Source organism: Orcinus orca, chromosome 14 (genome assembly GCF_937001465.1).
Source record: "Orcinus orca chromosome 14, mOrcOrc1.1, whole genome shotgun sequence".
Lineage (NCBI taxonomy): Eukaryota > Metazoa > Chordata > Mammalia > Artiodactyla > Delphinidae > Orcinus > Orcinus orca.
In genome coordinates, this window is record NC_064572.1 from 27,282,211 (window position 1) to 27,306,407 (window position 24,197).

Sequence of the window (24,197 nt, forward strand, 5' to 3'; positions counted from 1 at the left end):
CAGGCCCTTTATTTCCCTTCCTTGGACATCTCCAAGTCAAACAAGTTATGGATATATCAGATCTGTATAGTTTGTTGCCTTTTATTTGTATTTACAATCTTGAACAAACATTTCAATTGAAGATTTAGTTATATTCAAGTGCAGTTAGCCTTGTGTTGTTAACATAACACTACTTTAAATAAGTAATAAAATAGATGTGTTAAAATGATTTCATTATCCATCTATACTTCTATAGTTATATGAACCTGAAATGTTCTATTTGAGGTATTGTCCTACTTTATCAGTTCATTCCCTTGCAATTACCATCTTACAGTCGTACCTGTACATGTCAAGGAATTGATCCAGAGACTTGCGGAGCTTCCTTCTCTTTTGGCTGTTCTTGGAGTATGTATTTCAATGGCTGCAAATTTGGTAGAAGCCCAAGTCCTAGAAGATTTAGAATTGATCCAAGTTCTCCCTTACACGTAAGTGTCCTTTTTACTTATGAATTGCACAATGAATATATAAGTACATTCCTTTTAAAAAATTTTTTAATCGTAAAAAAATTAAATATTAACAAGTAGTGACAAAATAGTAACTATATGTATATATATATATATATGAAAATAGTTTAAAATTCTAAATAATGTAGGTAAAGTCTTTAACTATCAACCCAAATTCCAATTGTCCCTGGCTCCCTCCTTCTTCTCCCCTAACCCCAAAGAGAATCACTGTTAAAAAAAAATCTAGAATTTTATACCCAGCCAAAGTAGGAAGAATAAATAAAGCTATTTGCCAACATTTCAAAGACTCAGTAAGTTTACTACCCACAGCACTACTATGAAAGAATTACTAAAGGACGTAATCCAGAAAGAAGATATATGAAACCGGAACCAATCTGTCCGGAACACGAGGCCATGGTGAGCAAAGAAATTAGTCAACCTTACTGTTAAGTTTAAATAAGTTGAGTACTTACATTTTTTTAATTGAAATAACAATAAGTATAATTCAATATTCTTATCAAATCAGGGGTGGGTAGGTAGTGGGAGGGGGTGGGGCACCTATATAAACTAAGTGTGGTAATGTTTTATGCTTTGTTTGGAGTTGGGAGGATTTAGATACTGATAACTCCAAGATCAGTGTTTTTCAAACTTTGTGCTGTGACCATGAGTAAAAAACATTTTATAGTACAAACAACTATACAGGCATATATATATTCAAGTAAATAAATAAAACAAAACAATACTTCACCTTATTATATGTAGCAAAAATAATATTTAGATATTAAAAAGTTAATATATCCTATATAGTTATTGCTGAGGATCACTATGATTCAGTAAAATATTTTTTATGAAATTTTATTTCTCTTTTAAATGCTAGTTTTGACCTACTAAACTGATTTCATGGTCCACTAAAGAGTCATGACCCACAGCTTGGAAAACACTGCTCTAGATATTGTCAGAAAAACATATTTGAGAAGTGTATGTTTAAAAATTTTTTAGATGAATATGAATAGAATTTATAACATTTGAACTAGTGGTGGAAAAAAATCCATTCATCAGTCAGCAAGGTTAGTTTAAAAAATCATTAGGGGCTTCCCTGATAGTGCAGTGGTTAAGAATCCGCCTGCCAATGCAGGAGACACGGGTTCGAGCCCTGGTCTGGGAAGATCCAACATGCCGCGGAGCAGCTAAGCCCGTGAGCCACAACTACTGAGCCTGTGCTCTAGAGCACACGAGCCACAACTACTGAGCCCGCGCGCCACAACTACTGAAGCCTGCGTGCCTAGAGTGCGTGCTCCTCAACAAAAGAAGCAACCGCAGTGAGAAGCCTGCGCACCATAACGAAGAGTAGCCCCCGCTCACCGCAACTAGAGAAAGCCCTCGCGCAGCAAGGAAGACCCGACGCAGCCAATACATACATACATACATACATATATACATACATACATACATATATACATAAATAAATAAAAAATTTATTTAAAAAATCATTAAGATACAGGATAAATAGGAATCGATAAAACAGCAGGAATTAATCTAATTGTATCTATAATACAAGGAATATAACATACAAGGAAAGCTCAGAATAAATAAATAATCCCTTTAAAGAGACAATCAAAATTATTTGGTTTTTCTAGAGTTCCCATTTACTGTAATAAATGAAGGAAATGACTCTAGACAGAGAACTATCCTTTGCAGATAAAGTACCTTAGAAGAAATCTGACAAGAAGTTTATCAGAACTTTAGGGAGAAAAACTATAAAAATTGCTAAAAAGACATATAAAATACCTGATAATGAGAAGATACCATGTTCAAAGGTCAGAACACTTGATAATGAGATGTGAATTCTCCCTTAAAATTTTTTTTTCCAAATAAGTATCTGATAAAGCTGTTAGTATACAAATATATTATTTATATTGACATGACTGTTAAATTTTTATTCTATAACAAATAACTCTGTTATATAATGAATGTAAGATCAGTTTTTGCTTATGGTTATTATTAACAATGAGTAATGTTTATGTAGTGTTTATAATACAGGAAGAAGCATTCCTCTTTCCAGGAACTGACAAAAGGCCAGTGAAGCACAGCAGGCAAGGGAAAGTGAGGTGCATAAAGCGACCTTGTAAACCATGTCAAGAATTTTGGAAGATCATTGAAGACTTTTAAGGCGGAGAGTGATATCATTAAACTTTTCTTTTTAAAAAGGGATCTCTCTGGCTGCTCTGTGGATTGGAGTTGGCCAAAAGTTGGTATAGCAAGATGGGCTAGCTTTGACAACAGTCCAGGGAAGGAATAGTAGTGACTTAGAATATGGCTGTGACAGAAGAAATGATAAGCAGTGGTTGTTCTGGAAAGATTTTTTTTAATTAGGTACTATTCCTTGACATAGGATATGCTGAAACAGGACCAGGTTTATAGAAGGCAGATTATTAATTCAGTTTGAATGCATTGGCTTGGAGATTCCTAAGAGAAATCCAAGTGAGGTTGTCAGGTCATTAATAAGAACCTGAAGAACCTGAAGCTCAAGGGGTGGGCTGTGGTCCAGGTGGTAATTGTAGGCATTGATGTGGAGAAGATGGTCCTAGAGATGAAGTACAGGGTGAGAAGGGCAGAGGGATGTAGGTGTGAGCCCCATTAGGTAAAGATCTGATAAGAAATCTCTATCCGACATATTCATTCTAATGAAACCATTAGAAAGTCAGGATTTTTACAATATGAATAAAGAACCTACATTCAAAAATGATACTAATAATCATCTATTTAAGTTTCATTTAATTAGCTTCTATTTGCCTACTTTATTTCATTTCCACATAATAAATGAGATATTCCATAAGATGACAAATTGCCCAGTCTGACTTGTGACACTGAATGATTCTTAATACTCTATTAGCAGTAAAACACAATTACCCCACCCAATATTTCAAGTGTTATAAAATATAATAAAGTCTTTTTAATAGGCATTTAAATAATAATTCCTGAGTTTTCCTCAAATTTATAATTAATGTGTGAGTATAGCTAGGAAGTGTTTTTAAAGTAGGGGTCTGACCTCCCTGACTATATTTATTAAGCTACATTGAGTAACAAATACATAATTAGACAGATGAATGGAACAGAGCAATCTAGATATAGACCCTATATATACATGAATATCCTTTTCAATGAAAGCACCAACATAAATGAGTAGGAAACCAAAAGGATTATCACTGATGCTTTGCAGTTGCCAAGACTGAGGCTTGTTAAAAAGCAGTCAAGAATTAACTTCCTGTGTCTATATTGGCTTCGGTTTTTATAATAGTCTGCTTCATACCAGAGGTGACCTGGTCCACATGAAGGCTTCCTTCCTGAGTTCTAGGCATCCACCAAATCTCAAATGAGGCGGAAGCCTTCAAACCTTCTTAAGTCCTTCATTCATCCTTGCTGTCAGTTCTCCATCACTTGTCTTCCTTAGATGTGACTGATCATTTATCAAGTCTCTGACTTGGTTTAGGATATAATCATCTCTGAAAAACTACCACAATGGTTTTCCAACTATTGTTGCCAAAGGCTGCTTTCTCTCCTTCGAACCTCATGCTGTCATCAGTGACATTTTTAATATTCTTGTCATGACGGTTTTCCTTTGAAAAAATCTTACATGTTTCTACTGTCATTAGAATCTAGAATCTTGAAATGGTGTTAAGGCTTCTCCACAGTTCTATCAGATCTTCCTCAATTTATAGCCATTCCTGTGTAGAAAAGAAAACACTGGTTTTAGACAGCCCATTGCCTACTTATTACGTTTGAAGCTCTTAACACAGGATCTGATAACACAGTATGTGCCTTATGTGTGTTGCTCTCCCATCTCTGTTATAGAAACTTGTTTCACTGTCAGAATTCTTCCAAGTCTCCACTTGTTAGCAGGAAAATTGTCTTGATTTACTTCAAGTGCCCTGTACTATTGAATAAATATGAAATATGGTTCTCGATTTTAACAACATGAGCAGTTTTGCAACTTACCTCTAACACCAGTTAGATTTCTCATTAGCTGATAACATAGACTTTTAATTTCAAAAGACTAAATTCAAGCATAACAGTGACTAATAGTTTAGATTTTATGAAAACTATCCATGTCATTTTCTATGGTAGCTCTTTTATCTGGGTAAGTATGGACCGTGCATCAACCACACATCAGCAATGATGTATAATTCATTTTCATACGTTATATAATAAACTCATCACTCATCTTATATGTTATTATGAAACAACTTTTATGGACTGTCTCTTCCTTTAGGAAAAAAACCTTGAAGATAATTTACAGAGTTTGGCTACAGAATTAGCTCCAATTTATAAGCAGTATGCTCCAGTTGCTTACCAAAACCAGGTATGTTTTGGTTCCTTATACAGTACTCTTAAACATGGTTGAAATTTATATCTAAACAATGTCATTGTTAATAGAAAATTTTTTCAAATCTGAACTTAATGTAGATCTTTTATCAGACAGCTTAAAAAATTGTCTAGCGTTTTTTAAAAAGTCTATTATGGGACTTCCCTGGTGGCGCAGCGGTTGAGAGTCCACCTGCCGATGCAGGGGACACAGGTTCGTGCCCCGGTCCGGGAAGATCCCACATGCCGCGGAGCGGCTGGGCCTGTGAGCCACGGCTGCTGAACTTGCGCTTCCGGAGCCTGTGCTCCGCAATGGGAGAGGCCACAACAGTGAGAGGCCCGCGTACCGCAAAAAAAAAAAAAAAAAGTCTATTATGGCAATTGAATTAAATCTCCAGAGTGACAAAGTTATGATTGTTTCTAGGAATAAAACTTATAAAAGCAGAAATGCATCATCAAGAAAGTAATTGGGAAGTGGTGGAGATGGGGAGATGTTGGTCAAGGGGTACAAACTCCCACCTATAAGATAAATACGACCTGAGGGGTGCTTCCCTGGTGGTGCAGTGGTTAAGAATCCGCCTGCCAAGGCAGGGGACACGGGTTCGAGCCCTGGTCCGGGAAAATCCCACATGCTCCGGAGCAACTAAGCCTGTGCGCCACAACTACTGAGCCTATGCTCTAGAGCCTGCGAGCCACAACTACTGAAGCCCACGAGCCACAACTGTGGAAGCCCATGCACCTAGAGCCCGTGCCCTGAAGCAAGAGAAGCTACTGCAATGAGAAGCCCGCGCATTGCAACGAAGAGTAGCCCCCGCTCACCGCAACTAGAGAAAGCCCGCGCACAGCAACAAAGACAAAACACAGACAAAAATAAATAAATAAATTTATTAAAAAAATACATATATGACCTGGGGATCTGGTGCCCAGCTTGGTGGCTATAATTAACAATACTATATTATATACTTAAATGTTTTAAAGACATCCTAAATGTTACTTCTACACACCAAATAATCGTAATTATGTGAACAGATTGCAATGTTCACTAACCTTATTGTGGTAATCATTTTGTAATCCATACATGTATCTAATCATCACATTGTATACCTTAATCTTACATATGTTGTATGTTAGGAATACCTCAATAAAACTGAGTTGGGGGAACACATTGTTTTAAAAAAGAAAATGAAAAGACCACCACAGATTGGGAGAAAATAATTGCAAATCATATATCAGAGAATGGAGAAAATAAGTGTGTAAAATACCTAATTTTAAACATAGGGAATTCCCTGGCAGTCCAGTGGTTAGGACTCTGCTTTCACTGCCGAGGGCCTTGGTTCAATCCCTGGTTAGTGAGCTAAGGTCCTGCAAGCAGAGTGGCGCAACCAAAAACAGAAACAGAAACATAACCAGAAGTCCATATTTTTTAAAATATTTAATAAAAATTAAAATATTTATTTGTATTATCATGAATAACAAGCTCTCTGTTAAATTCCAACCTTTCATTTAAAAAAGTTATTAATTTACTTTCTATACTGATTCATGAATATATATGTACATCTACTTTATATAGACATTGAAAACTAGATACATGATCAAAGCACTGTATTATTCTTTCTTCCTAATGAAATATTTCAGGCTACTGTTCTTGTTTATCTACCCCCAGCAGGTATTAATGCCCTCACCTTGCCTTCAGTGATTGCCACTTTAATCCATGTAGTCTCAAATTCTTTACCCTGAATATTACTGAACTAGACAATCACTAAAATAATATACTGTAGTGTCAGATATCTCTAAATTATAAAGTGTAATTAACTCATAAACTTTATCAGAAAGTGAGTTTTACTCTTTATTGAAGGTGATTCTTTCTATCTCTTAAAACCATGGGTCATACATTATTTTTCAGGTGGCGCTTGAACAAGCTGCTCAAGAATGTCGGCTTGGCAAGAAAGAAGGTCGTCCTTTCTCTGGGGTCACTGCTTGCCTAGACTTCTGTGCCCACCCCCACAGGGACATTCACAACATGAATAATGGGAGCACGGTGGTATGTACCTGGGTGGCTTTTGATTCTAAAGGCTCCATCACTGTACATTCAAGCTGAGGTCCTTAAGGATGATTATTGTGACAAATCCTATTTTATGTCTGTTCCACATAGTATATATCGATAGTGCTCCCAAAAAGTTACAGAACCAGCCTGAAATACTTTGTTGAAAGTCTTGAGTTATACATTTAATTGTGGTAGGTTTGTTGGGATGTAGAACTACATGATTATTCAAAGCAACCATTCTGTGCTATCAAACTGGTAGATAGGAAGTTAAGCAACTTACTCTTTCTTGCCATCTGTACTTCAGGTTTTTTGTGAGGGAACCGTGCCAAATTTACCATCCTTTTTATTAATATTGGTTCTTAGTGCTTGTATGTAGAAATATTTAGAAGAAATATTTGCACATATATGTGCATACTATGTTTATAGCCATGAAAAGAATCACATGCCCATAGCAAGAAGTCAATCAAGATAATCTTAAATTAAGGAGAAGACCACAGGAAAAATCGTGCAATAGTCCTTTTATAAGGGAAATGAGTTTGCTTCAAGTAGTTCTCTTCTTACCTAGTAAAACAGATTAATAGAGAGTGATTACCTCTATTTCTGCACTACACGATTTTGGCCTCTTAGAAGACATAGCTATGATTATTACATTCTGATTGGAAGTGTACCGTCTGATCCATCAAAAGGCAGCCTTCCTTCCTTATTTGCTCAGTGAGGTCTATCAGTAACAGATTAAGGAGCCAAAACAACTTTTTCCCTATCACACCTTTTCACTGATGTTGCCTATGGTCTCTGAGACCAATGTTGTTTCCAAATGCTGAAATTTTATACATCCATCCAGATGAATCTTAGCCAAAGAGTGATTCAACATCATGCTTGGCTAGTACATTTTATATGAGTTGCTCTTCATTAGAGAATATTAGTGATCAGGTTGGATTAGGTTCAGAGTCAAACTAAGTTTTAGTTCCTCTTCTCATGTTTGTTTGTTTAATTATTTATTTATTTTTGGCTGTGTTGGGTCTTTGTTGCTGCGCGAGGGCTTTCTCTACTTGAGTCAAGCGGGGGCTACTCTTTGTTGCGGTGTGCGGGCTTCTCATTGCGGTGCCTTCTCTTGTTGTGGAGCACGGGCTCTAGGTGCACAGGCTTCAGTAGTTGTGGCACGTGGAATCAGTAGTTGTGGCACACGGGCTTAGTTGTTTCGCGGCATGTGGGACCTTCCCGGACCAGGGCTCGAACCCATGTCCCCTGCACTGGCAGGTGGATACTTAACCACTGTGCCACCAGGGAAGTCCACATTATTTAAGTATTAAGAAATAGTGTGGAAAAAAAAAAAAGAAATAGTGTGATTTATAAGCTAAAGTAATATCTTTTTATTAATTAATATTTAATATGAAGGTAGTGAACAATTCAGTGACTGTTCCTTAACTTAGACATGAAATAAGATGGAATGTAACAAAGAAAGTGACTTAAAATATTATAAAATGCATAAACATGTATAATATGTACTTACAAAATCAACTCAACATTATACTGGTCTGCTTACAAACAGTTGATAAGTTATTCAAATTGAAAAGCATTGAGTGGCTTGATATATAAAATATTTTTCCAAAATGAATGAATATACCAGCAGTAACCAACTGAAAACAGTTCCCTTTCACAATGGCAACAATAAGAAGGTAGGAATATCTATTATGAATGTGCAGGATCTCTAGTTCCCATTTCATGTTTTCTTCCTATCAGGTCTGCACTTTAACACGAGAAGATAACCGCTCATTTGGTGTTATTCCTCAAGATGAGCAGCTGCATGTACTTCCTCTTTATAAACTTTCAGACACAGATGAGTTTGGCTCAAGGGACGGAATGGAAGCCAAGATCAAATCTGGGGCCATCATGGTCCTCGCACCCCACCGCAGAAGAAGAACACGATTTACTCAGCCAGTTCCTCGTTCTGGGAAGAAGAGAGCAGCAATGATGACAGAGGTTCTCGCACATAAGATAAGGGCTGTGGAAAAGAAATTTATTCCTCGAATCAAGCGGAAGAATAATTCAATGACAAACAACAGTAAGGCTTCATCGCTGCCACTTTTAGGTAAGGCTTATTGAGCCTGATAATTTTCTGTGCACAACTTTCACTGGCAGTTCAGTTTGCACTTGTCTTTGCATCTTATTTTTCTTTATTGTCTTTGCCGCTCTCTTAGGAGTGAGGCATTATGAAAAGAAAAACTTTAGATCAGATATCTACCAATCAAGTTAGCCAATTATTTTTATATAGTTTGTTTAGAGTTTAAACTAAAACAGTGAATATATTTCCATGTACTTGCCAAAATTAAAAGCCAACAAAAAGGTGACCCATCAGTATTTCTTGGTATTTTTTTCTCTATTTATATTCTTTTTTTAAAAAAAAGCAAAAACGAAACATGTTCTTATCGTTTGTTCCCCAGCTATTTTGAAGCAAAACCCCTTCTCAGCATACATAAAATGACATCACTTCCTTGAAGTCTTACTTCATCAGCTTTTTTTTTCTTCTTCATCAGCTTTAGCATCAGTTTAAGTAGTCCATTCAACAAATATTACTGGGCACTACTTTGAACTGTTCGAGGTATCGGAAATGTAGCAGTGAATAAGAGGGGACGTAGTGCTGTGAAAGAATTCCATTTGAATAGGGTTGTCAAAAAAGGATTCACTGAGAATGAGGCATTTGAGCAAAGTCCTAAAGGAAATGAGGATCAGCAATGTTTTTATTTGGAGAAATAGCATTCCAGGTAGAAGTGGCAAGTGCAAAGTTCAGGAGATGGGAATTTACCTTGAATACTTGATGTAAGCGAAGAGGCCAGTATGGTTGGAGCACAGTGTGAAATGGGGAGAATTGTAGGATGTGAGATCAGAGGAGTAAGAGGGGCATCTGAGCCATTCATCTTGGGCTTTGTAGATTGCTGTCAAGACTTTGGTCTATATTTGAGTGAGAAATAGAGAAGGGCTATAATCTGACTCAAACCTAACATCCCAGTTACTGGATTGAAACTAGAGTCAAGTGGGGTAGAGAATAGAATAGTAGGGTGATCATAAACAGGCTATCCTAACAACTCAAGAAAGAGATGATGGAGCTTGGACCATAGTGACTAGTGAGGAGGACAGGAGAAATGTCTGATTCTGGATGTTTTTAAGGTAGAGTCAATGAGACTTCTTTTCTTTTTTTTTAAAATTACTGTATTTTATTTATTTATTTTTGGCTGCGTTGGGTCTTCATTTCTGCGCACAGGCTTTCTCTAGTTGCAGGGAGTGGGGGCTACTCTTCGTTGCGGTGAGTGTGCTTCTCACTGTGGTGGCTTCTCGTTGCGGAGCACAGGCTCTAGGCACGTGGGCTTTAGTAGTTGTGGCACGTGGGCTCAGTAGTTGTGGCTTGCAGGCTCTACAGTGCAGGCTCAGTAGTTGTGGTACACGGGCTTCACTGCTCCGTAGCACGTGGGACCTTCCTGAACCAGGGATCGATGCCGTGTCCCCTGCATTGGCAGGTGGATTCTTAACCACTGTGCCACCAGGGAAGTCCTGGGGATTTCTGATAGATTTAAGTCTGGAGTGTGGACCAAAAAAAGTGTCAAGATTTACCCTGATGTTATTGGCTGGAAGAAACTGGAAGGATGGTTAAACCACCAACTATCATGAGGAAAGGAGGGAGAAGAACATATTTGACAAGATAAAGAGGGAAATCAGAGGCCCACTTTTGGACATGGTAAAAGTTCGAGACACCTGTAGACATTCAAGTCTAGACGTTAGGTAAGCAGTTGAATAAGAGTGTAATTCAGAGAACAGGTTCAGACTGGAGATAAAATTTAAGAGGTCAACTGGATAGAGATGGTATTTGAAGCCTTGAGTGTGAATGAAATCACAGAGAAGGAGGTGAAAAGGAAATTTGATCGAGGACAAATCCTGGGAATTTTCAATTTGTAGAGGTTTCAGAGATGTGGACGAACCAGCAAGAGAGACTTAGACTGGGAAGGTGTGGTGTGGTAGGCATGAAACCACAGAGGAGTGATCAGCCCTGTCAAATGCTGCTCCGGTGGCAAGTGAGAGGAAAACTGAGATTTTATCTTTACATTTGAAGATGACTGCTAGAGCAGAGTGCAGAACAGTGGTGAGAATGAAGGAAGTAGGTTTATAGGGAAATGGGAGAGAAATGGAAGACATGCATGTTGGCTATAAAGGGGGTCAACTGAATGGAGTGAAGGTTATAGAGTTGAGGGTTTTTTCCTTAAATGGAAATTTAAAAAAAGGTACAAAGTGAGTGAATTACATAATGAATTCCACTTCCCTCATAGACTCCTAGTTTAAAAGTTTTTCAATACATAGCCATTCTATGTCATCTATACCATTACCCAGGCCACATGGGTATGAAAATATAAAGATATGACTTGTGCAGTTTTTTGTTGTTGTTGTTGTTTTTGGTAACAAATTGTAGAAGTCATATCTTACCCACTGAAGCATCTTCTATATGTCACTAAAAGAGAAGGAATCTTGATACCCACAACACCTAAGACAAGCAAACAAAAATCAAATAACACCTTAATACCAATCAGTGTTCATATTGCTCCACTTGTCTCCTAATTGATTTTTTGTTTTTCACATTTGGTTTGTTTAAATCAGTATCCAAACGAGGTCACACATTATATTTAGTTGATATGTCTCCTATACATTTTCTTTTAATTTAAAGCTTGCTTTTCTTCTTTTCCCTCATTTTTTCATTTTTCATTATAGCAGAAACCATTGTCCATAGAGGCAAATTCAACTTCAGTTTAAAAAAAAAAAAATTACTATGGCCAGAACAGTATCTGTGATTTATATACTCCTATTTCTTCACATCAGGAAGTACATAGTGTTTGGTGTGTCTTTTTGTGATGTTAAGACTAGGTCAGGGGACTTCCTCAGAGGTCCAGTGGTTAAGACTCAGCGCTTCCACTGCAAGTGGTGCGGGTTCGATCCCTGGTAGGGGAACTAAGATCCCACATGCCGCATAAAGAAAAAAGACTAGGTCAGGTGTTGTTAACCTAATTGACTGATTATAATGTTCCCTAACAGCTTTCTACCTAATGGTTTTAGAAACACTTATGGTCATATTACATATTCTTTATTTCATTAGGAGTTTGTCATTCTTTTTCCACTTTTTAAATCTTCTTTTAAAAAGAAATTGTCCTTGTAATAACTTGTTAATTCTGAGGTATGGGTGATTAAAGAAATCAGAATAAATGCTTAGCTATTTGCCTTTATTCACCAGTGTTAACAAAACAAGTTAGTTCCCAAGCATCTTCCAGTGTGATCAATTGTTTTTCTTTTTTTTTAATTTAGTATCATTTTGAACTTATGTCTTTTTTAACATAGTTTATATTTCAATGTATATTAAGAAGGGTTTTTTTTTTCCACTATATTTGAAAATGCTTTAAAATCTTCAAATTCATATGCTTTCATTCAAATTCCTGTCTTGGATCAGTAGAAACACTTCAAGGTGGCTTCTGATTCTTTTGTCATGACCCCGATTGTCTTTGGTAACTTCCTTAGTTTCTGTTCTGACAAGATGTTCCAGGTTCCTCTTATGTAATCCTGCCCCATATCTAAAATCAGCCATTCCTCCAAGGAGCCTAAAAAATTAAAAAACACTATTAATTTAAACTGACATTCAAACTAAGAATTACAGTGTATTCTTTAACTTCTTTGATTTTTATATTTTTAAGAGAAGTTGTTTGTTTAAGATGAGACAACTGACTGTGCAGACATTTATATAACACTGAGAAAGATTCAATAGAGATAGTGAAGAGGCAAGGCAAGGGACAATTATCATTCCTTTTTGCTTGTAGTTCCACTTTACAGATATTTAATTTAGGTTTATTTTAAGATTCACATATCTGGTTCCATGCTGCTTGTAAACAGTAGTCATAACATTTTCATCTTTGTGTCATTTCCTAATAGCATCTTTACATGCTATTCTTTTATATATATATATAGAGAGAGAGAGAGAGAGAGAGATACCCTATTAGTAGCCAAATGCACAATATTTGGCCTAAAACTTCTTGTCCTTTTGTAATATTACCCATGAAAGCTTTTTTACAGGTTTTTCCAATTAAATAAAAGACTCATCATATTTTAAATCTTTGCTTCCTGTGAGTTGTACTTTGTTGACAACTTAACCTCTAAAATAGTAGATGCAGCCACAGATAGTAGCACAGATTTCTTGATATACCGCTCTTTGGGTCCTGTATATAAGTTCTCTTTAGACATGAGAATTATTGTGTCTCCAGGTTATATCATCTGAGGGAAAATTGCAGATCTTCTGAATTAGATAAATGTTTACTATTATATTAATTATTTTAAAACAAGACAACTTTGCTATTTCTTGGTCCTTAAAATCTACTACTTTTGCCTTGCAAACATTTTATTAGAACATCAAAACAGGGAGAATGTCCTCAAGAAAAATGTTTTCATTTGATATTAGGTTTGTGTGGATATGTCAGAGCAGATGGCCCACCTTTTGTCCAATGTCATAATAATGATCTACCTACTTGGTGAGAAAGAAACAGAGCTTAAATGCACTTGTTCTGAGGGGTAGGAATAGCTTATTTATGTGACTTTTCTTTGCCTAATAATTAACTTTGCCGGTTATGATGCTTTCATTACTCAGAAATCTTTATAAACTGTTACTTTCTTTAACATTTTCGAAAATGAGATCATGCAATACCTAAAATGTATCTAAACAGCTCTTTGGGTAGTGAAATATCGCTCTTGGTCACCATATTATCACTTGCACTGTATTCTGATGTATGGTTTTAATATTTACTTCATAGCCAATTGGTTCATTTCCAATATCTTACCATTTTAGACAATGGATATCCTTCTGGCTAAATTTGTGAACTTATTTATGATTATTTCCAAAGTAAATAATTTTTTAAGAAAAAAATATTGGGTGAAAAAGCATACGTAAACTACCTACAATTTTTAACGTGTGCATATGTCAGGCTTAAAGTAAATAGAACAAAACTGGCCAAATTGCCGCCATCAGTGTTCTGTTCTGTGATTCTCTGTACATCTCTTTAAAAATACTGTTTAAAGACAACAGCTACCAAAAGTAGTTTGTATTTATCTTCACATTTGGTGTCCTTTTCTCTGTTTAGGGAATAAAACAGAGACTGTGCAACCTGAAATAAAAAGTGAAACTGAACCCCACCTTATCTTCAAAGGTTCGGACAACACTAAAACCTACTCACCGACCCCATCCATTCCTCACCCAGTGAAAGAGGCACACTTAGCTCCAGGCTTCTCCTGGTCCCCTAAGACTGCTCCGGTCCCAACAGTTCCTTTTAAGAACGATGCATCAGTTTCGTACGGGTTTTCAGAAAGAGGTAGCAATCCCCACTGCACAATGCCTTCTGCAAGACACAGTGGTGCTAACGTAGCTGCTGGGGAGTGTGCTGAAATTGCACAGCCTGGTGAAATGGTTCCTCTTTCCACCTTGTCTACTCCCATGACAGATTCCCCGGCTTATTCTGAGCCTCCCACTGGTCCATCTGAGCAGCTAACTTCTGATCAGCCAAACCAGCAGCCCCCGTTCATCCCTTCTCCTCATGAACTTGCTTCTTCTCTGGCGGAAGAAGACGAGCAGCATTCTGAAGCAGATGAGCCTCCGTCAGATGACCCCCTATCAGACGACCCCCTGTCACCTGCTGAGGAGAAACTGCCCCACATTGTTGAGTATTGGTCAGACAGTGAGCACATCTTCCTGGATGCCAATGTTGGTGGGGTGGCCATAGCGCCCGCCCACGGCTCTGTTCTGATCGAGTGCGCCAGGCGAGAGCTTCACGCCACGACTCCTGTCGAGCACCCCAACCGGAATCACCCTACACGCCTCTCTCTTGTCTTCTACCAGCACAAAAACCTGAATAAGCCCCAACACGGCTTCGAACTAAACAAGATTAAGTTCGAGGCGAAAGAAGCAAAGAATAAGAAAACTAAAGCCTCCGAGCAGAAAGACCAGGCAGCTAACGAGGGTCCTGAACTGTCCCCTGAAGTTAATGAATTTAACCAGATTCCTTCCCACAAAGCGTTAACATTAACCCATGACAATGTTGTCACCGTGTCCCCTTATGCTCTCACACATGTTGCGGGGCCCTATAACCATTGGGTCTGAAGGCTTTTCTCCCCTTCTTAATGCCTTTGCGAGTGCAGTGTATTTTTTCAAGGTGCTCTTAAAAGAAAGTCATGTTGTCGTTTACTATATCTTCATCTCACCCATTTGAAGGCTGAGGTAAAAAAAAAAAAAATGGGGGGTGGGTATTTCTTAACTGTGACTATATTTTGACAATTGGTAGAAGGTGCACATTTTAAGCAAAAATAAAAGTTTTATAGTTTTAAATACATAAAGAGATGTTTTGGTTAGGTGTTAACCTTGGTAGAATCACTCAGTTTGGTGCTTTAAATTGTTTACTATGAAACGAGTCATTTTTAGAGGATTTTAACAGGTTCATGTGCTATGATGTAAAATTAAGACACACAGTGTTAACTCTACACAGCTTCTGGTGCTTAACCACATCGACACAAAAATAAGCTGAATTATTATTTCATGGTGCCATTGTTCTAACATCTTCCAATCATTGCTAGAAACTCGGCATATTCCTTTGAAATGAACCAATGAAATGTTTTCTCTCTTAAAATCTCTCTCCTGTATAAAATAATTCATTATTGTTGGTGATGGTTGGAGGCTGTTCATAAATTGTAAATATATATTTTAAAAGCACTTTCTATTTTTAAAAGTAACTTGAAATAGTATAGTATAAGAATCCTATTGTCTGTTGTTTGTGCATATTTGCATACAAGAGAAATCATTTATTCTTGCTGTGTAGAGTTCCACCTTGTTACCTGCAGTATGTATTCTAATCATGTATATGGTTTGTATTTAAATGAGTCCTTTCTCATTCAAAGATTAGCTACTTATATAAAATAGTTAGGTCATGCAAAAATGGTTAATTCTCTCTAAAATTGGAATTAGGAAGCATATTACCAATATTGATTAACTTTTCTTTGGAACTAAATAAGAATGGTCTCTTCTGATTTATTGAACAACAATGGCCCTAATTTACTTTCACCCCAGCTTTCTCAATATAATCCATGAAAGGTGTTTCCAAAAGGAGATGAGACATAACAGGATTCTGAAGAGTCAAATGCTTCTAAAGTTTCAAGGTGATAAAATACAAAAATTAAGTAGCAAGAACCTTATCCACCCCAAATTGCCTTATTCATTCTGAAAGTCATTCTGGTCCAGAATAAGAATAAATGTGCTGTAGAAATATTTTGAAAATAAATTCCCTATCATCATCATCACACACACCCCCACGCTGTAAACAAACAGTAGGAATGGTATTATAAGCATGGTTTGTCCATTAAGAGCTAATCCAAAGTAGTTCATCTAAGTATATTGTTCTGGGGAAATGTTAACTCATGTTCTTCTAGGTAATGGGAAAATAGGCATTCCATTTAGTTTAGTCCCCCCCCCCCATTATTTTTTCCCATTACTTTATTAACTCATTTTATAGCAAAACAAAAGTAATTGCCCAAACAAAGAACAAGAAGAAATTTCAATGAAATACTTGATTCTGTTAAAATGCAGAGGTGCTATAACATTCAAAGTGTCAGATTCCTTGGGAGTATGGAAAACCTACTGGTGCTTCTCCCTTGGAAATGCCATAGGAAGCCCACAACCGCTAACACTCACAATTCTGGTGCAAAAGCAAAAGTTCCAACAAGCTCTCTAAAGGAAAACTCATTGTAACTTACATTAAAATAATATATGGTGCAAAGTATCAGTTTCAAGCTTTTGACTAATTTTGACTAAAGGAATATGAAGGGATTGTAAATAACAAAATGTCCATTGATAGACTATCATCTTGTCGAGTAGATTTCTGCTTCTTGAATATGTAAAATAGAGTAATTCATTGACTTGTTCTAGTATTTTGTGTGCCTTAGATTTGTTTTAAAACATGTATATTTTTGTGAGCCTAAGGTTACTTATACATATAAGTATATAAATAAGTGATTGTTTATTGTTTCAGCTGCTTCAATAAGATATTACTAGTATTAGACTATCAGGAATACACCCTTGTGATATTTTGTTTTAGAATTTAGGCCTTAGCTCCCACTAGAAATTATTTCCTCACCAGATTTAATGGATAAAGTTATAAGATCCTTTATCCATCCACCCATCTATCCATTCTTCCATTCAATTTTTATTGACTGTCCCCCAAATTTAAGTATTAGCTTTTGTTTTTCTTTGTCACCACCCATGACATAGTAAACTTGAAGAATTAAAATCCTAAAAGATAATCTAACACATTTTTCAAAAATAGCAAATTTCCTTCAAAACAATCCATTGTGATACATCTGCAGCAATTCAAATCAGTTTGTCACCAACTTTAAATAAATTCCTTAACAATCTAAACCTGAAGCACCAATGTTGACTTAGGGGAATATTTGGATTTGTGAAGTTAGTTGCAATTTACCAAAACAAGTACATGAAAATACCCTATATCAACTAAAATATTTCCATTCTGTTATTGTAAGTAACACCATGAATGGCCTGCCTCAACTGATAACCCCTTGGTGGGACCCACATATGATTCCTTCCTTGTTGAACTCTATTTCCTAAATTTCACAGTGTACCATCCCGTTGTTTGCCCTGTGACTTTTTTTTTTTTCTTCAAAGCTCATGCTTATTCAGTGTCCTGCAGCATTGTGATTGTATGCTGGCTATACTGTTTTTAGAATGCTCTTTCTCATGAAGCAAGGAAATAAATTTGTTTGAAATGACATTTTCACTCAGAAAACTGGTCATCTAACATTATTTCTACACTTATGTTTTACTGTACTATCACCTTTTGTTTTACCCCTTTTATAGCACTCGTTGGGTTTTTAATCTTCTGCCTTTGTTCATGGTATGATAATTGAATTCATTGATACTTGACTCCCAAGTTAGCCCAATCTGTTCATAGTAGTTACAGAGTTACCAACTATAATGAGAGAATAATTCCTACCTGTTGTAGAATCCTACAAAGTGTCATGCTGCCCTTCAAAATCCTGCTTCTAATGGATCTCAGGCCATCGATGAAAAGTTTTTCTTGTGCTTGTCAGCCTCACCTACATCTTTCCAATTCATCCACAAAATACCAATACATCGTGTCATAAACCTGATTGAAATATATTATTGGAAAGTGAGGCTAGCTGAAAATGTTTAACTATAGGTAAATTTTTGCAACATGTTAGCAAAATGTTTGCATCTTAAATAACCTTCCACATCTTTATTATGCAATCTGCATGTGGATGAAACAATTTCATTTGTTAAATATAGAATTTCAACTAGATGAGATTCATAAGCAATTAGACATAACCCCACTGCATAGTTAATTGAATGCATACCCCTGTGTAAATGAGATACTGACTTAATTCATATGAAGTAACCTACTTTCTAACGTTACTACTTCAGTGGACTCCTACTGATTATCATTTATTTCACAATAGCATGTATGAAAATCACCCCAATCTATTTAAATTAGTCTTCTTAAAACAAATTATATCTTTTATCTGAAACAAACTTTTGACATTGCATGACAACTTCCACTGAATATGGGCACAGCATTTCCTTTGAATGTGCCAAGTAAATCAGTAGCTGTATGTGACCTTTAATATATAGCTACCATCTATTTCACAACTTCTTGATGCATGGAAATCTTTTTTGTCTAGATTTAGTACAACTGGGAATTTTGATCTTTTGTAGAAATTTTTGATGAGAATTGTGAAATAAGGTAATATAGAGGCCTCTCACAGCCCTGGAAGACACCTTAGAAGACATACAATTCAATCACTGGAGCCCAGACAGCAGATGTGAGTGTCAATGTGCAATTATGTTTGTAATTAAAATTTAAACAGTCAAGTGAAGGCCACATTGTGGTTAAGAAGACTCTAGGAAAACAGACTTGATCTGCTCACCCACAGGGGATTTTATCGCTGCGAAGTAACCTTATTTTTGGTACAAGTCAAAAATAAAATGGCTTTGAGTTTTTTTCTGAGTGGTTCAGGGAAAGAAATTAAGTGAAATTGGATCAAGATTTCCCTGCCTGCAGAGTTCTGTGGGCCTTGTATGGGAAATCTAGATGACTTTTACCTATGAACCTGTTCTGTTAATTCATCTCACAAAATGTGGCAATAGTCCTATTTGCTATTTCAATAAACAAATATCAAGTACTGATAGAGTACAGGTTTTTATTTCCCCTCGAACAAGTGTTTGGCATATATAAGGAGTTAGAAAAGACTGAATGGTTAGAATAATTGGGGAAAGTATATTTCTATTGTACATACTCCCTAGCCATAGTTGTACAGTCTATTCACACTCTTGCCTAGTTGGCCTCACAACTAAGTCCCAGCATAGTTTATTTTGATGGGACTATCTATCAGTATTAGAATAGTTTTGTTGTGCACAGCTCCTAAACTTGCCCATAAATGTATGGAACTTGTATAACTTCAATGTCAATGGTTGTGGCACACTTATCCAAGTGATAGAATAAGTGCTCTGATTTCTGAAGTCTGGATTTTTCTAAATCAAATTATGCTCCATGTTGAGCTTTCTTCTAACAGGTTTAGAAAATGATGCCAGGAGCAGTCCCTCAGAACTATCTGAGAGATTGCCTCCTGGGCTTGAATTCCTCAGAAAGTCCTCTGAATAAAACACAATCCTCAACTTAAAAAAAGATGCAATCCACGGCTCTGGAATACAGTTTGGAAAGAATCAGTATGTCCTTTATCAGAAGTGGAATTTGTGTATTTCCTTAAAATGTTTTGAGAACATAGGAATCTTTGCTTTTCTCTAGTGTATAAAATAAGAGTGTAAGTTCCTCTGTTAATTTTGGAGATGGTGGAGCTCGCTTTTATGCAGGACATCACTTTTTTTGTCCACAATGAACTCTACAAACTTTAATTCTCTGCGTTCCAGGACCTGAATGACTTTGTTTCAATGCCAGTTTCTTCTGGGCACCCAGTCGAATACCATTGTTCGCTTCAAAGGGCATGTGTTTTGTTCCTTCAAGTAATCCAAATGTATTTCTAATTTTGCCACTCCTCATTTTCCCTTCTTCTGTAAGGGCACCAAAATGTGTTTCTCTTTGGCTAGTATGCAATGTTTAATATTTCTAGCTTTAAAAGTCTAACATTAATCTTTTCTTTGTTGGTTGTACTCCTTTCCCATCCCTACAGTGATGTCCGTGACCCTGCCTGGGTCATAAATTTTCTTCTAGTTTGTTCAGCCATAGTTGTCCCTTAAATTAAAGCAAAACTTAGTCTAAGGTAGAAATGTTACACATTAGTCGATTTAACCCATTTATGTGTGAGTGCAACTTTGGAAACCCTGGGTTAACAGTATAAACCTAGTTTTCCTAAAAAGAAAAAAGAAAAAAATTTCCTAGCAGCTGTTATGAAAGGCATTCTCTCTTGTCTCATTCATCAGGAAAAAAATCTCGCAACTGTCAGAAACATTTTCATTTTTGGAGAAACTATATTGGAAAGTAAATTGGTTTCTTCTCCATTTGGCTAGGCATAAACTTATCATCTTTGACTAGAAACTCTGCTTGTTATTATTTTTCTTTACTCATTTTACTGAAGCTACAATGTCACTAAGTGTACTTTCATTCTTTTTACAGTTTTTAATCCTCTTTAATTTTCTTTAAATTAAAACTCTATTGCTTCCACCCTCTCTGTTCTGTCGCCATCCCCCATGTCCCCTACACAAACACACAGGGTTCATTTTAAGGATAGCAGTGATCTAGCTCAGGTTGTCTTTTCCTGTCTTTTAAAATTGTTTCACCAATCCTTTTTGGAATAATACCAAAAAGAATTAAAAGCTTTTATTCAGCCCTTTCACTTAGAGGCAAATTCAGTTTTTAGGAACCCTAGGTTAGCATCAAGTGTTCCCCTTACCTATCCCAGCAATGTTTGACCCTCAACTTTATTAGTGTTTGAGTGTTTTACAAAAAGTTGTGTAAGAAGTTATATATTCTAGCACTCTGTTTGGCTCTGCTATTTCTGTGTAACGCATCATACTAATTATCAATTGTCTGACTGGTGACTTTGAATTATCGGGTGTGACCTATAGCAGTGGTCCCCAACCTTTTTGTCACCAGAGGCCGGCTTCATGGAAGATAATTTTTCCACGGGGGGTGGGGTGGGAGGGGATGGCTCAGGCGGTAATGCGAGCGACGGGTGTGATGGGGGAGCCGCAGATGAAGCTTTGATCGCTTGCCCGCTACTCACCTCCTGCTGTGCGGCCCTGGGGTTGGGGACCCCTGATGTATAGAATAGAAAGTTGTTTTTTTTGTTTTTGGGGGTGTTTTTTTTTTTTTTTGCGTGTTTTCCTCCTTATCTCCCAGCTCAATTTTGTGGATGGTTTCTATTTTCTAATGTAAATTTACCCCTTTGGAATTTGGTTGTTGGCAATAATAGGAACTGTTTTTTGATCTGGGCGAGACAGTTTAAAAAATGGACAGAAAGGAATCCGAACAGTTCTTATAGAAATCAGTCATCAGAAGCTCTTTTGAGTGCACTAGGGGGAAGTTAAGGGGCAGAAAAGAGGGAGAATTTTGTTGCTTTAAGCAGCCCGCAGGTTCACCTACCAGCTCAAAAGCAAGTTGTAATGTTTCTACCCCCCACTCCATACCAGTTTCTTCTGAAAAATAGCAGCTCAAAATGAGGAACCCTTTTGAAAGCAAATATGGAAGTAAGAAGAATTATAATCCTTGTACTTTATAATGTTTTAGGTTATCAAACTGCTTTCCTATGTGCTGCTTTTTTCTCCCCAACACTGACGGTTGGACAGAGAACAATGTTCCCATCTTACAGGTGAGGAAGCTTGCAGATTGGCAAGAATAGCAAATGGCTTGATTCAAATCACACAGCAAGTCAACCCATGTGAAACTAAAACAGGTAATATCTGCAGGCTGCTGAACACATTTCTGTGCCATAAACTATGACTTACTGTTATTGGGTGGAAATTTTGTCAGACCTAAACTAAGAATAATACAAAATCTACTTATTGTAGAGAAAATATGCTTCTGAGGTATTTTGTCTCCACTATTTATTTTAGCCAGCTATTTTCTTATTCATACGTTGGAAGGTCTACCCAAATTCCTAGGACTTCTGCATTAGGGCTTAGATTAATGACGTTTTATTTTTTCCCCTGTAAAAAATTTTTTTTTCTTTGTTGTTTAAAGAATGTCCCTGTACTACTGAAACAAAGGGAAACCTCCTAAATAATATTTTTAAAGACCAAGGTCAGCAATTCATAATCGAAGTTTACTGTTTTTGTAAATTGAAATGCAATTTTCTTGAAGGGAATGTGCTGGGTAAACTGATTATTTTAGTTCCCAGGCACTCATGGTAAAAATGTAAACTTTTTGGCATCTCTAAGAGATAGCTCTGCCTTCCACTTATTTGAAACTGTTTTGTTTTTTGTTCCACTTTTCCAGCCACATCAAATCTCTGGGTCAAAGATTAAACATACCTTGGCCCAGAGAGTTAAGAAAAATAATGAGATGTATTAGTAAAGTTTTTAGTAAGCTCTTTATAAATATAAAGAGGTAGGAAAGTTGGCCTATTTCATCAGTAGATTATGCGTTACTAACAAAAAACATAGGCCAGACTGCCCTAAATAGTCAAATAACATTTTTGGTGATTCAGTTCAGTAACTGCCTAGCCTCACTAACGCCTCTTTGTGACATTATAAAATAAATAGCTGATGACATAGGACTTTACAAAAAGAGCTCTTAAAAAAACACAAAGATATATGGACTTAAAAAAAAAAAAAAACTTTTATGAGATAACATTGTGATAGGTGCTTTGAGAGAAATATTTTTCCAGAATGGTTTTGTGGTAAAAATAAAGGGCAGCTTTTGCATTGTTACGTATGGGTGGATGGTCCTCTTTGGGTTACTAAGAAATCACGAAGTGTTCCCTAAAGAGAAGGTCGAAAAACTACTCAGCAGAAAGAAAAGCATTGATTTCTGGTTTCTTCATTTTCTCTTATGATACGTGGTGACCTACCAAATAGATTCACATGCATATCAATATCCCGTTTTGAAGGAGAAGGCATTATATTCATCATTAGTGGGAGTAAAATATTCAGATTCTTCACCATGGTGAAGTAGAGTACTACTAAATTCCCAATAGAGAATTATCAATTTCACAAAATAATATTCCTGTCTCTAGCTGACTTTTTCTCTCTTTGGGGTGTATTTACTATTTATTTTGTACCTTTGGTTTTTCCCTTTGGAGGATTTTACCTATTGCCGTCCTACTGTATTAAATATCCCATACATTGAAATAGGTTAGTAAGGAAAAGATTTTCAAACCCCACATATATCCGTTTTTGGTTCTCAACATAAGGGGGAAACAGTTTAAAGAGAAAGCACTTCAACATGTAGAAGGGAAAGAGATAATCTTAATTATGATGATTTCTATTCAGGATCAATATGTAGTGCTCTGCATACAAGGGAACACTTACTAGCAGTACTTGAAGACTTGTGAGTTGGAATTGCATGTTACTTGAAAGACCTAATTAAGCTAAATTTTGGTGCACAGCAGTTGTACATGATTTCATGTTTATGTAGCAAAATGCTTTGAAATGTACTAGTTTTGAAACATACATGTAAGATAGTTGTGAAAAGTGTCTATTATATTTTCCTGTGTGTCTCATTTATTTAGAGCATAAAGTTTTTTTTGATTGTTCTAACTGAATAAGGCTAAATGAATACTGTAATTGAAATTATATTTTAAATTTTGTCATGAGTTTTTAAAAAAACTATTGCAAATTGTATCATTCCTGATTACACAGAAATTTGTGGGTCGTTTTAAATAAATTTTATACTTCTATTTTGCACCTGGTGGTCTAATTTTTCTTTCCTCTTCAAAATCATAATTTTAAAATTTAATATCCAATAAAATTCACACATTTTTAACTACAAAGGACTATAAGATTTAATATTTGGAGATGACCAAATGTATGGATTGGGTTCAACACAAAATCAAGATGGCTACACTTATGGAATCCTTATTATGAGGCAGAAGCCTTGCATTTTATGTAAACTATTTATCCCCACAGTGATGCTATTAAGTAAGGGCTCTTATCAGCCCCACTTTACAGATCAATTCAGGAGCTTAAAGTGGTTAAGCTCACACTCCTAGTTTTTAGCAAAGCTGTTAATCAACTTGGCTCTAGATTGACTCATGCCCTCCCT

At 36.4% G+C, this 24,197-nt stretch overlaps 1 protein-coding gene across 2 annotated transcripts in view; it reads left to right on the plus strand.

Moving 5' to 3' along the window:
- Window positions 1–23,839, plus strand: part of TET1 (tet methylcytosine dioxygenase 1) — a 132,019-nt gene extending 108,180 nt beyond the window's left edge. For both annotated transcript variants that reach the window (XM_033407612.2, XM_049697205.1), the window contains exons 7-12: window positions 314–464; window positions 813–899; window positions 4,753–4,842; window positions 6,748–6,885; window positions 8,629–8,977; window positions 14,046–23,839. In XM_033407612.2, coding sequence (XP_033263503.1) covers window positions 314–464; window positions 813–899; window positions 4,753–4,842; window positions 6,748–6,885; window positions 8,629–8,977; window positions 14,046–15,058 — 1,828 coding nt within the window. In that variant the 3' untranslated portion in view covers window positions 15,059–23,839. The remainder of the gene's footprint in view (window positions 1–313; window positions 465–812; window positions 900–4,752; window positions 4,843–6,747; window positions 6,886–8,628; window positions 8,978–14,045) is intronic.
- The last annotated feature ends 358 nt before the right edge of the window (window positions 23,840–24,197 follow it).